Source organism: Parasteatoda tepidariorum, chromosome 3, assembly GCF_982258835.1.
Source record: "Parasteatoda tepidariorum strain Cologne lab strain chromosome 3, Ptep-v5.0, whole genome shotgun sequence".
NCBI classification, from domain to species: Eukaryota; Metazoa; Arthropoda; class Arachnida; order Araneae; family Theridiidae; genus Parasteatoda; species Parasteatoda tepidariorum.
The window spans coordinates 23,601,128-23,619,563 of record NC_141757.1 but is presented as its reverse complement, the minus strand read 5'-3'; the positions used below and the strand labels follow the sequence as shown (position 1 = coordinate 23,619,563).

General features: G+C 30.3%; 1 protein-coding gene across 1 annotated transcript in view; it reads left to right on the top strand.

Moving 5' to 3' along the window:
- LOC107438279 (phospholipid-transporting ATPase VA) overlaps positions 1-18,436 on the top strand; it is a 126,605-nt gene that overhangs the window by 81,018 nt on the left and 27,151 nt on the right. Inside the window, exon 3 of the mRNA XM_016050515.4 lies at positions 11,756-11,960. Within this exon, the coding sequence (XP_015906001.1) occupies positions 11,756-11,960 (205 nt within the window). The remainder of the gene's footprint in view (positions 1-11,755; positions 11,961-18,436) is intronic.

The following is an 18,436-nucleotide window of genomic DNA, read 5'->3' as shown; positions in this document are numbered from 1 at the left end:
TATTATTAGATTTTAATATTCGGGCGTCTAATTGATCTGCATATAAACAATCTAGGAAAGGACAAACTGGCTCCTTCAATTTTTCTAATTAAACAGTATTATTCAGTCTTTCTAGTATAAAAGCACAAATCTCATACTACTCTTTTAAGGAAAGTATTTTTCATATCATTACAAAATATTGCATACACACATTTGGATTAAATGTTAATAAATTTTGATCAGTAGCCAATAAAATCAATTACTAAAAATATTAAAAAAAATAGTAAATTCTCCGAAAGAGAGAAAAAAACTGGTAGTAAGAACCTTCCATTTCAGTTTTCAGGTCTTTTAAATCGCTACGGTTCATTAAACGAATTTTTTTTATTTTATTTATTTTGAATAAATTGCCTATTTGATTTGCGAATAGAAACTGTTTTATTTTATTTATTTAAATAAAAACTGGTAGCATAATTAATACTTATTTTGAAAAACAGCAATGTTTGTTTATCTGGATATATTAATAATATAAAGATTCTCCATTGAATCTGTTACCATGGGAATGTGTTTTTTCAAATAACTAAAGTGTCAGCTAACTTTAAAAAAATTATCCGCAATAATTGTGTACGCCTATACTTTTTATAATAGCGCTTCCCTTAAATGCATTATAAATACTTTGGGCGTTAAAGAAGCAAGCTATTTTAGCGAATATATTTTTTCTGACGATCCCTTAAAATATTTTTGAAAATGGAATTAAAGTTAATTTTATGATATTAGTCAGACGAAGAATTAGAATAATTCTTTCTTTACGAACGTTTTGAAGTGCGTCGTATTACATCATTGAACGGCTTTTCATTTAAGAGCCCGTGTCTCCCACGTAAATAATGAAGTCATATTTGAATGTTGCCGCCTATAATATGACATTCATAATTCCGCTTCCGCTTCGAACAAAACTTACATAGTGAAGAAAAAAGTGGAATTTATTAAAAAAAAATGGGTGTTACTTGGCTTTTATTCCCAATTTGGAAAGTACGTAAAGGATATCCGCACTTTGTCTGGTGCCGCTTATTCAACACGAAATGGAACAATATTGGACAGATGAGTTCGAAATGGAATTTCCTTCGAAGTTTTATCTTGATCGAAACAAAAAGAGGGTGTCGGAAATTTAGAATTCACTAATTTGAATGTTTTTTTATTTTATTTTATAACCGTCGTCGAACAGCCGACCCAATTTTTTGGGTTTACGACCACAAATGTTCAACTCCGTAGCCTTGTAATTTTGAACCCAATCCAGAAGACTAGAGAGCTCCTGGATCAAGTATTGGGAGAAATTTGCCTTCATGGAGGACTTTTTGATGGAACTAACCCACATTTCAGCACTGGGGTCGGTGCGATCCGGGTGCGGAATTCGTTTCGGCCGGTCATTGCTGGGAATCGAACCCGGTTCACCTCGCGAACGCTCTATCTCATAAGCCACCACGTCTGTAAATCGAATGATGTTCGATTTTTGAGAAGTTGATATCCGCGAATTTTGACTTCATAGCTTAAATGTTTAATTTCGAACATTTTAATTCAAATCTTTGAACGAAATGAGAGCTCCTGAAAAAAACACTTTAAGTTAGCAGTAAAAGTTGATGGTATAAAAACGTATTTTTAGAATATTTATGTGGAAAACTTGATTTTATTGTGATTTATTAAAAGCTATAAAAAATTTATTTAAAAAATTTTGATTTTCATTATTATTTTAAAACAATATTAAAATTTACAATACTAGGTGATTCCTCCCTCTACTTGCTTCCCCCACCAACCCTCGCAAGTGCTTCGCAGTCATTTTTATTTACTGTCGATAGACTGTTATATCAAAATAAAAAATTATTCAATTTAAATGGAGCTTAAATTTTTTTATTGTATTTATGAAGGTTTAGTTATGGATTTTGTTGAGAAAAAAGTATGATTTCCAACTAGTTTAAACCAAAAAAATAATAATAATTTTAATTTTATGTCTGGTAAGCAGGGGTTCTAAAATTATAAATTTAAAGTTAAGTTAAAAAATTTGTAAAATACTTTTCAAAGTAAGGTAAAATTTTCAAGGTAATATTTTTCAAATTTATAAAATATTTTTCAAAGTAAATTGAGTTCAAAAACTAATAAACTTTTATGTCTAGCTAACAGCACCGCAACAGATTGTAATTTGTAATGCATTAATATTAATTTTTTTTCTAGATCAAAAATGTGATTACCTGGGTTTCAAAATTTTTAAAAAATTTAAAAATAAAATTAAACAGAACTAAACATACTGTTCAATACTGAATTTATAAGAAAAATTTCTAAATATCTTAATTTATGCTTGATTAAAATAACAGATTCACAGTTAGTCTTTAGATTTTACTTTAGTCTTATTCACTTTAGATTTTAGCTTTCAGTTCAAAACATAACATTATATGAAATTTACATACGAAGTTTCAAAGAATTCTATTATAAACTTTTTTTTTGTAATGTGTATCAGCGCAATGATTTTTTTTCAAAACCAACATTTTTCAAAAACTGCATTTTTATATGCAAGAAAAATCAGAAATATAAAACATTTCTAACAGGAAAAATAAAATAAAAAAATCGAAAATTAATTTCTGAAAATAATTTTTTTGTCACAGAAATATTATTTATTCTAATAGAAAAAATGTTTCAATACTCAAACCGTAATATAAAAATATCTTAGTTTTGTTTTAGTAAGTTTATTTGTGGTTTTGATTTCATCTCTCAACGTACGAAAAAAGCAACAATAACTTCATTTCCAAAAACCGAAGATCAAAATTTCAGAGGGTTTTGGAAAGCTAATGAGTAAAAGTTGGTTATTAAAAAAGAAATTTAAATTTTCGCTGACATTTTCAAATTTTCCGATTTTTACCCAGTCGAACACCTTAAAACATAATAATTTTGCTCACTCACCGTTCAACTTCACCCACATTTTTTTTTATTAATATTTTACTTTTTTTAAAACTCTTTAAATATTTCTCACCCAGTATAATATTTAATAATAGTAAGAAAAATTTCTAAAAAGATAACCAAGAACAATTGCACCCTTTACTTTAATGGCCTACGACAAAAACATAAAAAAATCAATAATAATTAATTAAAATATTTGATTAATAATTATTCATTAATTAGTTAGTACTTAATTAATTACATTTCATTTTAGAATTTTAAATCGAAATTATATATACATCCTTTTAATTGCATTGACTGTACGCAATTTTACGCAAAACTTTATTTTAAAGTTATACTTTAGTACTCATAATTATAATTATTAGTGTGATGTTTTGATCAAAATATATGCCTCTACAACTAAGTTCACCATAAGACATAATCAAGGTTTGATCTAAAGTAAAAATACCTAGCGTATCTTTTATTAATTATAAAAGGGTAACATAATATTTTTATCATAAAATGCTGCATAATAAAGTAGCATGATGCAATTACTTTATAATATAATAAAAATAGCATATTTTGCCTTCAAATTTAAATTATAATCAAAATTAGCTACATAATAATAAGAGAGAATAATATCAAAAAGGGTTGATAAATTCGCATTACTTGTAAAATACCGTTAAATGAAGGATAAGGGAAGGATTTATAAGAGAATACCATTACTATAACTTTTATAAATTTTTCGCTGATGGCAGACAAGAATATCTGAATTTTTTTGTTTATTAAAATCATGTTATATGTTTTTTTTATTGAAAAACGTTCAAAACTATTATAAGAAGGCAATTATCTTTTTATAATATATAGGGATGTAGATTTGTTTCAATACCATGTTTATTCTTTTAAGATTTATTTAAATTAACCTGTACTTAAGTACAAGAGCAACAGACAATATTAAATAACTACTTGGGGACTACGTTTGCGTCATCTTACTATACTCTTTGGAAATAGAAAATGATCCTCAAGGTTATGATAAGCAAAATTTTCCGTAACTATGGTAACAGAGAGAGGAAAAGTGGGGAGAATGGAGAAATTGCATGACCTTCAGACACCTATTTGCAAAGAGTGTAAATTCAAAGAATAAAAATCTATAAACTCGGTCGATTTAGCCTCTAACCTCTTATTTATAATGGGCGCAACTCACTCTATCCTGTAACTTTCAACAACAGTATTTCTGTACAACAGATCAGTACAATAAAACAAGATTTGTTCTGTTACCTGTCGTGTAATTCAACATGTAAGATATTCGGATATAATTTATACTTTAAAATAATGAAATTTCTATAATGATACAATTTAACTTGCGTATTAGTTTGATCCAACTTAAGGTATCCGATACAATATGTATGGTTATGTGGTTCAACCGGGAAAGTTACTAATCTTTCAAACTACTCTAAACATAATGAGTTTGAAAAATTTTATCTATTTCGATGCGTGAAATCACATTTTTTATGACTTTTGAATACTACTGAATCGTTTATAAGCGTGAGATTATATTTTCGAAATTTCATTATTAAAATTGCTTTTCCAGAGTTCAGCATGCAATATATTTCGGCTCAATTTAAATTATGCAATAATGAAATTTCTACAGTAATGTGTTTCAACTTGTTTAATAATCTGATTTAACTTTTATAATAATCCGGTAAAACTTACATGGTTATGTGGTTCAAAACGTGAAAAAATACGTGTCCATGTCACAATATTTTAAATACAATAAGTTTGAGCAGTTTATTTTATTTCAATGCGTGAAACCAAGTTTTTTGTGACGTACTTTAAGAATCGCCTATCAGCATGAAATTGTATTTTCAAAGTTTTTTGTAATCATTGAATATAAACAATTTTAACTGAAGGTTGAAAAATAGAGTAATAAAAAATAGAGTAATAAAAAATCAATCAAATTGATAGTTCCGTTTTCTTACAATAACATTCTTAGAAACATCAAATAAGAGGTACAGATCTTGAATTGCTGGATCTATTTTTACATAAATTGTTGCATTGCGTCATTTATTTCAACTTACGTAAGCATGTCAATACTCGATTTCATTTTTAATCATTTGACTTCTTGTATCAGATTTGAGTGCCCATAATTTGCTTAGATGACGCTATTAAATCTTGCTTTTTTTTATTTAAGATCTAAACCACAGATAACAAGGGAATACAACCAGTTACTTGTTAGTCCACGCAAAGAACATATAAATTCGAGTTTCATGGTCAGAAGTTAATCATATCGTCTTTATTGTTATTATTTTATTTAAAAACAAGATCCTGTTTCAAAATAATTCCACTATTAAAGCATGTCTCGATATTTCAATTATTTATGTGAAATTTAAAAACTTTTTTATTGTTCGAAATTTACACTAAAAAATTTCTAATTAGAATAAAATTTCAGCTTTTTTTAAAAAAATATTATGCTAATGGGAAGCACTGTTTTTTTTTTTAATTTACTTTCTTATGAGAGACATTGATAAAATACAGCAAAGTAAGACATTGATAAATACAGTTTGAATCACTAACCGTGACTTTTACAGCAGGACTCAAAAAATATACTCAGAATAGCAAAAAAATATGTTGGTGACAAATTTAGAATTATTATGAAAATTGAAAATACATTTGTTTTAGCTATTTGTTAAATTTATTGAAGTCAAATACACACAATTAAATATGTTGCAATGGAAATTAAAACGACTTTCCTCACATTTTACCAATTCTTTTTTCGTTCTTTCTTTCTTTCTTTTTTTTTTTTTGTTGAAACATTTAAAAATGCATTAGTTCGTATTGTTCTACGGTCAGTTTTACATTCAGTCTTACTTTGTCAGTCTTATATTCTCGGAAATAATTTATCGAATTTGTAACAAATTAAAATTTATAATATTATAAGTGTTAATATTTTCGAAGTAACGAAAAAAACAAAACAAATGTCTGACTGAATTATTAGATCAACGAATAAATAAAATGTCGAATCAGTGAACAAGAGAATAAAACAACGACTTAATGCACAAGCGAATCAGCAAGACAAATTATCATTGATCGAAGAATCATTAAATTTCTGTTTGAGTGATTAACTCACTCACTGATTTATTGATTTGTTGACCCGCTGATTCTAAGGCTGCTACTGCACTTCTTGCAAAATATTTTATAGGGTAGTAGACAACTAAAAACTAAACCTTTTAAAATTTTTGGTATTATTACCAACTTTTTAAAAGTCTCATCACGAAGGAGCAGAAACAAAGTCGCGTTTCATATGAACTTTTGAATAAAGGTGTGGAAAATAACTTTAGTTTCCCCAACTAATAAAATTAAATTTTACACCACGAATAATTATATATTAAAACTTAAACTTTGCCCTTGGAAGCCCTTTGATTCAATGTTTCACACTTTCATTGGTTCGTTTACCTTTATTCACTAATATCGATGATATACTTACTTATTAATTCGCATATTCATGAGTTCGCTCATGGTTTGATTTTCTCTTTTATTCAATCGCTTATTCATTGATTTAGCAATTCATTAATTTGCTTTACATCATTTCGCTTTTATTTCTCATTTGGTGATTCATTAATAAAGTTATTTCCTGAATTCAGCTACTTGCTTCTAAATGAATAGTAAGAACGAGCTCTAACTTGGAGATTATTTCTGTTTTATACTGTATGGCGCTTAATGTTGTTGTTTTGAATGAGACTTGAACAAGCCAAGATTGTCAGCCATTGATCTTTTGCGAATTAGGTCAGGGAGAGGCTTCTTTTGTTGGACAAAAGATCTCCGCAAGGAGGAAAGCGCGTCTTAGCTCAGTACCGCACGGACAGATGGCAGCACCAAATATTTCATTTTATTTAATTACCGTCTTTGAACAGCAGAGTTTACGGCTACCAATTGGTACGGCTACCAATCCGTAGCCTTGTAATTTTGAACCTATTCTAGAAGACAAGGAAACTTCTGTATCAGTACCTTCTGAGGTATTGATTTGGAGGTCCTTGTGACGCCAACGGATTTAACGTGCACCAGTTACCATTTAATACTCCAAAATTTTTCGGCCGGCTGTTTTCGAACTCCCGTTCCCACGAACGCGAATCCAACCCCCTATCAACCAGGCTATCCCGGTCCCAGTGACACTCATTCAATTTTATAACCGTCCTTAAACAGCCGATCGTATCCTTGTAATGTTGAACTCAATCCAGAAGACAAGAAAGCTCCTGGATCAAGTATTGGGAGAAATTTGCCTTCGTGTAGGATTTTTGATGGAACTAACCTGCATATGAGTTAAAGGGAGAGAAAAATCACGAAAATATCCCATGGTTAGCCTGACGGCAAGCGGTCTCTAACCCATGATCCGTCTATCACTGAGGATATTCTAAGTCAGCACTGTGGCCGATGCGAGCCGGGTGAGGTATTCGAGTCAACCAGTCATAGTCGGAGTTCGAACCTGGTTCACCTCATTGGGAGATGAGCGCTCTATTCCCTGAGCCATCACGGCCTTTCAGTGGGGTTAACCGGGTTCGAATCTCAGAGATGGCTGGGTGATGCGAATTCCGCATCCGGCTCGCACAGAAAACACTGCTGACCATGGAAGGTTTTTGTGGTTTTTCTCTCCGTTTAACTCTAATGCGGATTAGTTTTCTCAAAAAGTCCTCTGCGAAGGCAAATTTCCCTCAATACTTGACGCAGGAGTTCCTTGTCTTCAAAATTACAAGGCTACGGAGTTGAACATTGATAGTCGTAAACTCAAAATTGGGTCAGCTGCTCAACGACGGTCATGAAATTAAATGCTCAGCGTAATTTAGTTCAGAAATAACGTTTAGAAGGGCCTGGGGCAATTATGATTTTTTAAATATAACGTCCAATAAGAAGCAATAAGTCCTACTTTGTTTAACCCCTTGGGGACGGGTGATTCAGAAAAGCATTAGTACAAAATCAGAATCAAGTTGTAATTAAATAAAAAACGGTAACTTAAATGTAGTCGTTGCTAATTTGACAGATTTACTTTGCTTTTACTTTAATTATTGTTAGTTTAATCATATATATAATCAATGTTAATTCAAAGCATAACTAAATAGTTTTATTTTGAACAAAGTAATGGTGATTTAAATAAATCAAATAATTATAACTCCGCCCACAAATAAACTGCTAAAGAAATACTTTGATTACCAGTTTTATATTTTTACCCTGATTGATACGGTTTTATGCTGTCACATATTTGTGACAGTCGGCGCGAAAGGGTTAAGTATCTAATCTATTTGGAGTAATTAAATTTTTAAGTTGAGTTTTCTAAAGAACGAATCCACTCCGTAATTTTGATTTGTTTGTTGCTCGCTTGATAATTTTTCTCTGTAGCAAACTGTGAGATAAAAAGATCCGCAGCATCAAAATAACTTCGCCCCTTATTGGACGAATATTCACGAATTTTGGCTCAATAAGGGCTCAAAGGGCCGTTATTTTCCAATATCGGCCCTATATGGAGTAGTCCGATTCAACCTATATTTTAAAGCCACTATTCAGTCAATAACGAATCTGAAAAGAACTCACCAAGCTGTTTCGTTCCAACGATTCGTGAGCAATAAAAAGCAACGGATGCATCTTTTACTGTAATTAAAATAAACTACATAATAAACTGAAATACAGAAACTGAGGTGATAAACAGGACTTAGGAGAAAAAATGAGTGAAGCTAGCTCAGCCAAGCGATTTGAAAGTAACTGCGTCTGCACATTCAGGTATTGGCGAACGACAACCAGCAAGGGAAAGGAGCCACTATCCATTTACATATATATTACTTATATATTTACATATATTGAATGTCAAGTATTGTACTTTGAACTTGGAATTTATATGTTATACAGTTATGTTGTATAGCCTCTTGGAAGCGACCATTAAAATGGTCGTTAATGGAGGTTGGTATTTCTTAGGGGTAACTCAATTGACTTCAAAACGTTATCGAAGGTACAAAATTTTTCAGAAACGTTTTTAATTTTAGTTAGTGTCATTTTCTTGGTGCGGAACTACCACTTGTGTTGGTGTCATGAAAACCGTATCGATAAATAACCATTTGGAGTAAAAAAAAATTATCCCCACTGAAATAATTTATGTGTAAAAACAAATTTACCAAGCATGAACAATAGAGCTATTTAAAATCAATAAAAAGGTTTGTTTGTTGTAAAGAGGTTTGTTTGTTTGAGATGCTTAGTTTTTTCTAAGATAACTTTTTGTTTCTAATTTAACTTTGAACCATAAAAATAAATCATTGATAGCATAGTTTTTAGTGCACTCAAACTGCAACATGAGGTTGCCCATATCTTTCAGAGATCGTCAAGAAGAGCTCCCTAAATAAGATCCTCACACGAATATTTTGAATACATTTTAATCTACTTATTTGCTTTGTTAATATTTTTTGTTTCGATATTTTTTCGTGTTTCCTTATTTGAACTTTAAAATGCTTGGTGTAGAGGCTTGCCCGGTCGCTGGGAGAGGCTTAGATTGTTTTCCCTTAAGGTTTTCTTCAACTTGAAGATGGGACAAAATTCCTTACCTCCCATAAGTGGGCGTAAACAGAGGAGGTCGCTACATAGAGGTGGTTTCTCCTGGAGGTTTCACTGTATCATGATATGTAATCACATGTTTATCTCCTGCCATTCTTATCTCTCTTTCTTTGTTCTTTACTTTTCTTATCACTTCAATAAAAAAATTCATTTCTTACCTCATGATTGGGAAGAAGAGATAAACCCTTTTACTAACATCTGCGGAACAAAAACAGTTACTAAATCAAATTTCGCTTTATTTATTTACTGTAATTAAAATATTCTATATAATAAACTGAAATACAAAAACTGCGGTGCCAAACAAGAATTAGGAGGAAAAAAGTGAGTGAAACTAGATCAGCCAAACGATTTGAAAGTAACTGCGTCAGCCATTTTGGAGGATTGGCCGGCGACAGCAAGTAGGAGGAAGGGCCATCTTGTTATTCAAATAAATATTATATTAGATGCGAAGTATTGTATCTTGAACTTGAACTTGGAATTTATATGTTATATAACTTGACCAGGATATGCACTCACATATTTATCTCACTCCGTTCTTATCACCATTTCTTTGTTATCACTTCAATAAAGAAAAATTCATTTCTTACCTCATGATTGGGAAGGAGAGATAAACTCTTTTACTGACATATGCCGAACAAAAACGGTTACTATATCAAATTCCGTTTGTTTATTTAGCAATGACAACAATCTTTGCTTTGTTTATTTAAGAAAAGATAACAGAGACATGAAAAAAAAGACGTTATTAAATAAGTGTCCGTTTTGTAGAACTTTGCCCCATATATTATACAGGCCTTTAATGACAAATTGATTTTGACTGTATAGAGTGTTCTGTAATGATCGTTCGTAATGTAAATTTTTAACATCTTTTTTTATAGTTGAAGTGAAAAAATAAAAGAAAAAATTGATGTCATAGTGTTTCATAATTAGGATAAGTCTATGAATTTGTACCATCATTCAGGAAGATTTTACAAAGAGGCAATAATATAATAACCAAAGAACCAAATTATTAAAAAAAAAAGGTTATAGAAATTAGGCTATCTCACTAACCGTTAAAAGCACATCTGCTTAACGATGCCTTTATATGTACGCTTAAATTATTGATTTGTAATAGAAGGTAAAACGTTTTTTTTTTCACCCTTAAAAACTAAATTTTTTTTATAAGAATATAAATGCTGTTACCACTTAGAAAAGTGTTCTCGAGGACTTTATAAATTTGCAACTTTGTTGAAACTTATTTCGTATGATGCAAATCATCATTTGCTTTTTTGAAAACTAAAGTAGTAGAAATAAATATGTACTACCACTTAAAAAAAATAATAATATATAGATATATGAATTTTTATTAATGACCAGACATTATTAAATTGGTCATAAATGCATTATTTTTTTTTTTTTTTAACTTTAGTTTCTTATTAAAAATTCGATATAAACTTAATATAATGCTTCAATGTGAAATTATTGAGCGAGGTACCTGCCTTGCGGCACTTGCATCCTCATCTAAAAATATTTACCAAAGGCAACGGAAGTATGCGATTGAGAGTTTTAAGTTTTTTTATTTTTATTTCCAATGGCACATTAAAAGACAATTGAACATCAAAAAGATAACAATAAATCTATAAATAAGAGCGAGCAATCTAATAGCGTTCCCAGATAGACTTCCGAGGGAGAGCAGGGCACCTAGACAGGTGAGACAAGACCATTACCTCGTGGAGGTCACACAATGTACAAAAGGGATCATGAACCACGTAGATGCGGCATAGATGTTTTTAAGTTATAAGTAAAATGAAAAGTAAATACATAATAAAAGGAATCCGAATAAAAAAAATACATGTACAAATATGAGAAGTCCGAATAACATATTTATATGATCGAAAAATTTATATTTATAAACGGAGAGCGTATATACTTAATCGAAAAAATTTTATTCACATATTAACAAACGGAGCGAGTGTATTCCTAACATCACTTTACTTTACTTTATTTTTAAAAAGTGGACACCTGGGCCTGGACCTCTCAGCGACCCTTATCTCACTTTCCTAACATCAGTTAAAATTGAAGAAAATACATCGCTAAATAATTTTATTTATTTAGTAGTAGTTTAAATCATTTAGTAAGCATTTTGAATACGGGAATACAAAGTATGCAATTTCCTGCAGAAAATATCTCACATAATAAGCGAGAAAGTTGGTATGTATAAAGTTACTACTGTAACATGTCCACCTTTTTTATATACGTTTTTCGTCTCCTAACCCGCATATTTCTGTTGCAGGCAGGACCAGCGCTATGTGAAAACATATTGGAAAGAAGTGAAAGTAGGAGACATGGTGCATCTATCGTGCAATGAAGTAATACCTGCAGACATCCTGCTGATGAAGTGCAGTGATGACCAGGGACTATGTTATCTTGAAACGGCCAGTCTGGATGGAGAGACCAACCTCAAACAGAGACAAGTGGTCAGAGGAATCATGTCCTCGGTAAGAACAACCTTCTATTCTTTTAAATATCCTCATCGTTATTACATCACATTTACGTACAGATTTTGAAAAAATTAGAGAGTGGTAGAGAATTAAATTACTTTTACTCAACTTTTCGAACAAATTGAACTACAAAACACATTTGCTACAATAAAAACATATTAATAAAAATTGCATTTCAGCTTTCATATTAATTTATATGATCATGTCGTTTTGTTTATTAGGGAAACAATATTACGAAATTATATTCTTCGCTTTTAAAAAAATTTATTTCCAATTTTCTTTTTTCAATGACTGTATGAATTTGTAGCAACAGTGTTCTGGTTTACTATTGCTTTTGATCTATTGGTCCGATTTTAAATGTTCATAATCTTCCTACCACAAAAGGAATTATTGAATGCCCGATATGGAACCTCGCTTTCAACCGCATCCATAAGCAAACAAAATGATAATTTTCTAAACATTTTAATATTTTTTATGGACTCTGATTCTCGTCTCTGAAAATATAAATAAATATAATTGATAGCCGGAATCTAGAAAATATGTCCCAGATAGCAAAATAAGGTTTACTTTCACTCAACAAAAACTTTTTAATGTAAACTTAATAAGGTTTGTAATACGGTTTATGTGTAAACCTTCTAACCTTGAAACGAGATCTGTGACAATCTGCTCTATTCTACCCACAGTACCCTGATCCAAAACCTTAGAAAACAACTTTCTGTATAAAAACCTTAAATCGAGGTAAACTTACGGCTTCCAAGTGTGAAAAAAATCATTCAATGGATGGGTGGTCTAATGTAAACAATAACAAGCGTCCTTAAACCGGAAGAAATTTAGAAAATTTCCGGTGTATCCCTCCGCTTATGTTATGACTACGAGGCGATGTGTGAACAAGCCGAATATTCTATGCAGTTTTGTTATTGTAATTTGGGTTCAAATCTAAACATAATTGTACCATTCATAAGAGCTTTCAGAAATGTATTGATTCTCAGAAGTCGTAAGGCCAAAAAAAAAAAATTTTGGAAAGTTAATATCTCACTGTGAATAATTCTTAAGGTTTGCCATGTTTTGTATTTCATCCCTTATTTGGCTACATTTGAATAAAATGTCGCCAAAAATATCTTTAAAAATATCTTTTTAAGTTAGCCTAATTAGAAAATATTCTAATGATTATAATATTAATATGATAATGCTGAAATTTGAAGGCTGAAAGAAAGAACTCAGTACATGTGAAATACTGCAAAAGATGTGATGCAATAATATGATGGCGCGTTTTTTCAATCTGCGACGTAAAAATATATCGGAAGCAGTAACCCGGAAGTCTTGAAAGAGCAATTTTACCACTAGCGCCACCACCCTCAGCTTTACACGATCACCCATCCATAATGCTAGTCTCAAACAGTGAAAAAATTTTTAATCTAGGTAATTATAAGGTTTCTTTTCGCTAAGTCTTTTGTGCTCAGCTAAAATCTACCTTGTCTTGAAATTTTAATGAACAATGCGCCTTTACGATCCTATCGCTAGTGTGACGTCAGCTAAAACGTCATTTTAGACCTAAGTGACAATACTTTTTAAAAAATCTTTAAAAAAATTTTTTAATCCTTTGAGAATGAAAGGTTTGAAACTGCAATATTTTTGCTTTATTGAAAAAAGGTTTTTAGTACAAACATTTTCGTGACAATAAAAAGAAAGCTCCGACATAAGGTTACCGTAAGGTTATATACTTTCTTTGTGTCTTTCGTCATTTAATCCCGAAAGCTGTTGAAAGTTCGAACCTTTTTAATGATGTTTTTAGTTTTTCTTCACATTTAATTGGGTATAATATGAAAAAAGCACAACTACTTCCACTTACTAGGAATAACATTTACCTTTTAGTTTAATTAATAAACTGAGTTTTAAATATGCTTACTAAATTCATAAACTTCGGTAAAACAACAATATAAATTATTTCCAAAGGAACTAGACTAATACAATTCCAACTTGGCGAGTAGCGACTTATAACAAGACACTTCGTTTGATGCTTTTACTTGTTGCTAGAAATCAGGTTAGCAGAAAATGCTGTTTACTAGTTAAATTTAGTAGGAATAACACGATCTGTGACGTAGGCTATAGTATACCCAATTGCGCAAATTTTTAGTATTTTACACATATTTTTAAATCTTCCTTGCGCAAAGATGAACATCTTTACAAAATATATCTTATAAATAAAATATTATTTTTACAAATGATTTATTTTATCTATTAATGTTTTATATTCAAACGATAATTTAAATTACGAGGCATAGTTACTCACTTTTATACTTATTGATGAAGATTTTTTCCATTGATAATAAAGGGATAAAATTACACAATTAAAATTATAAATATTACTTTCTTCTTATCTTCATGATATCTTTGATAAACGGGGGTCATGAGACGAGGAGATAATTTTTAAATCTATTCTATGAGTCATAATATTCATACTTTTCCTATAAATTCTTTATAATGTAAATTATTTAAGCTTCAATAATCTTTAATAGTTTTTATGAAAAAAAGGATGATTAAATTTAATCAGTATCTAGATAGTTGCTTTATTAATAATAATTAGTGCATGGTACACAAAACAATTAATTTAGTTTAGAAACTATATTTGGTTTATTTTTAAAACTTATTTATATTTATTATATAAATAAAAAACAATTACTATGCTTAAACGACAACAAACGACATTTTTTTAAAAAATTAATGAGGTTTAAAAAATGTACCATGCTTCTAGAGCTCAAAACAGACGCGTATTCGCGATCGCAACACTCGAATACGCCATCTGGGGAGAGACCGGTTTCATGCCTTTAGCCCTTCTCCCTTCCCTCTCCTCCTCTTTTCAGTTGTATAGGAATGTACTACGATATTTTCCCTTTTCTTAATATTTTTCCTTTTTATTTAATAAAAATATTTTTTAAAATTTCCACGATACTTTTCTTTAGAACTATGTTTAATGTAGTTTTCAGTTCCATATAGTTTTTCAAGTTAAAAGATTTTAATCTATATGAAAATCAAGAGAGAAACTAACGTGCTTCCTTCCTCTATGACTTTCCACACGCTAATGGGGAAAGCATGTGAAGTGTTGCCATAGGAAAAGAGTTCTGCTCTACGCCACCTGCAGCCCATTTCGATCGCCAATTATCAAGACAAACCAACACGTGAATGATAAAAAAGATGCAAAAGAATAATTCAAGTATGTTCTTTTCTTTGAAAAAAAAAATTAGAAAAATCACATCAAATCCAAAAACGCTCTCTTATCGTAAATGAAAAATAATCCTTACTCAAACGCCATTGCGTCATTTCGCACAGAGGGAATGCAGCTGCTACGATCCTTACTTCCTCAACCGTCGTGATCTCGCCTCACTTTTTTGAGTTTATTTTTCGAGATTGAAGTGAGCTGAAACCACTCCAATATTTACGTTACTATAGAAACACGCGATAAAGACTACAAAAATTTGGAATTTAAAATTTCGGCTTAATTTTCCAACCTTGGAAATTTAAAAAAGAAGTGAAATCTTTTGTTACTTACTTACAATATTATTTGTGATAAAATTTTATTGTTTGTCTTCTTTTATCGTCATTTTATTGCTGATCTAATCATGTCGAACCATTTTGGTAAAGTTATCGTCGCATTCGGACTCTTTAGTCTACTTCATTCCAGTTTTTCTGCTGCTCAATATCGATCTAATCTTCGACTAATGCATCAAAATTTCTTCCTTCTGCCATGTGATATCATTGCTCAAACATTATTAAGTCTATTTCTGACGTTATGGGGTGTTACTATCATAGCTGGTGATTTCAAAAGAATAAAATCAATCGAATCGTATCAAAACAAGACTAGTGACGAACTGCTCAACAGATCTTCGTTTTATGTTTTTAGTCATCGGGGAAGGAGTTTCTTTCAAGAATAGTTACTTTATTGTTATCAGTTGAAACATAAACAAATAATTAATGTGATAATACGGATCTTCCTATTTGTCTTTACACATGCTATTATTATATGTGTTTTATCTTATGCAACGATTGTTAACATTTTCTTTAAAATATCCTGAAACTCAATATCTTATTTGTTACTTTCAGACATTATTTAGATATTTGTTTTAAAATTTAAGTAGACTTGAGTATCAAAATATTTGTTAAACTTCGGCTATGTGATATTATTCCATGAACATTGCCCTGGTCTGAATGTTTCCAAATAACATTACAAATAGTTGATTGAGTTTAAATTGCTTTCATGTTTTATTATAATTATCATAATAATTGATATTTCTGTTTAATATGTTTCACCTGATTATAGCTTGTACCGTTGCTTATTTCTTGTAATCTACTACTTGGACGTCTAAATAAATTATTGTATTTCAAGTCCTGTGGTTTTTATTGCGTTTTGATTAATTAAGTTCATATGCATGTTAAATAATTTTGTAATTTTTTCAATTAGTTTTTTTTAAAGCCATCATACATTAATATTGATACCTCTTTCTAGTTTTAAATTTTTATATATAATTTTATGTTAATAATCAAATCAACATTTTAATTACTTAATCCTGCCGTGGAAAATTTCGAGATGAAAAAATTTATATAGAGGCGCTCGTAGTTTTAGTGTGCATTAGAGAAAAAGAAGCGGCACGTCTGACTGAATTTATCTAAAATCCTTTGAAAACAGTCTCAAGGTTATTCTATTGCACTCCAAAGTTGTGGATTAGTTTAACTTATAGCTGTGATTTTGTAATTTGGTAAGGTGTATATGCACGCCAGGGGCAGTTAACGCATCGGCTTAACAAAGTGTATCTATATGCCTATAGCAGGCAAGGAGTTAAAAAAGCCTAGTGCTTAGAAAATTGCAAACTTCAATTTCATTAAATTTTATTCAAGAAAATTGCAGACTTGCCTTTTTCAAATTAAAATTTCTTTAGATGGCGCAAACAATTTTGTTAGTGTTATTTAATTAATTAAAAGAATAATGTTTTTCAGTACAAATTTTTGACAAAAAAAACTATCTTTCTTCAAATCACATGTTGTTGAAAATGTAAAAGTTATGACTATTTAAATTTAGAACTACTACAGGAAAAGTAAGACAAATTTAATTTTTAAAATATGAATTTTTTTAATGCTATTGTCTTTTTATTGGACGATGTTAACTCAATTCTCCACCTCTATCAGGGATTTCTTTCAGAGGAGTTAAGAAAACATGGTTGAACATTGTGGTTGCCATTTTACTTGTTTATGAGTTAATAGCTTTGGAAACTTGACCTATCTTAACCATGTTCATTCATCTTTGAGCTGTGTATGATTATTTGGGCTTATTTTCTTGAATCTTAGCAGTATATTTTTATTAGGGCGTATAATAAATAGAGGAGGTCGCTACACAAAGGTGGTCTTTCCTGAAGGTTTCCCAATTATTTATTTATTGTTTATAAAATAATGTTAAAGAAAAAAATGTCGTTTAATTTTAAATTAAGTGTCAACTCAAATAGTTCTAGTGAAGCGATGATGAAACAGAGGAGTTTTCCGAATAACAGAATTAAGTTTTTTTTCCTTTATACTGGTTTATAAAAATTCACATGATAAAACCAAAAATGATCATTAAAAGTGTCGTTTTTTTGTCAAAAAGTTTAACAATAAGCATTAAACAAAGCGGAAAGAGGTTGCTGTTCTAATATTAAAGCAAGTGCTGCATATAAGGAAATTTCTTTAATTTGAATTGCATGAAAGTAAAATAAAAGCTACAAATTTTTTTTGAGGTTTGATCATTATAGTTAGGATAATTAGAAATTTGCTATAGATTTTGCTTAAATTACTATTGGATATTCATCTATCAATACCTCTGCCAAAATAATTGCCAACTTTTGGTGGGCTGCTGTAAGCAATTAACTTAAAAAGTCATAACAGAGACAAGCTCAAGTACCTTTGAGCAAGTTGTTATATATTTGTTTTTTTAATTTATTGCAAGTACATGTACTTGTACTCGTAGCAATAGCAGTTGCCACTAAAAAGGAAATGATATCAGGGCTGATTGTGCTCCGGAAAAAATCCGATTCATAGCACTTGATTGAAACCGAATGCTTCCGAAGATGTTTATCCTTATCACGTTGCGTTTATCCTTATCACGTTGCATTATCGCACGAAGATGTTATATGTTTATCCTTATCACGTTGCATTTGCTCCTGTCACAAACTTGTTTACGTTTTTTAACAGTCTTTGTGGTATAAGATTTGAGCTTAATCGATGGCTTAAAACCGTGATAAATAGTGTGAATCCAAAATGCACAGACATTATTATTTTGTGTGATAAATATTCATGTATAATGTAAAACAGGAAATAGTTCAATCGATTTAATTCGATTTTGCAAATCAACTTTGGTCATTCATGAGCTATTAATTTTCATAACTTAAAATAACGATTTTGTATTAATCTGGGCTGATTGTGCTCCGGAAAAAATCTGGATTTTCGGAATT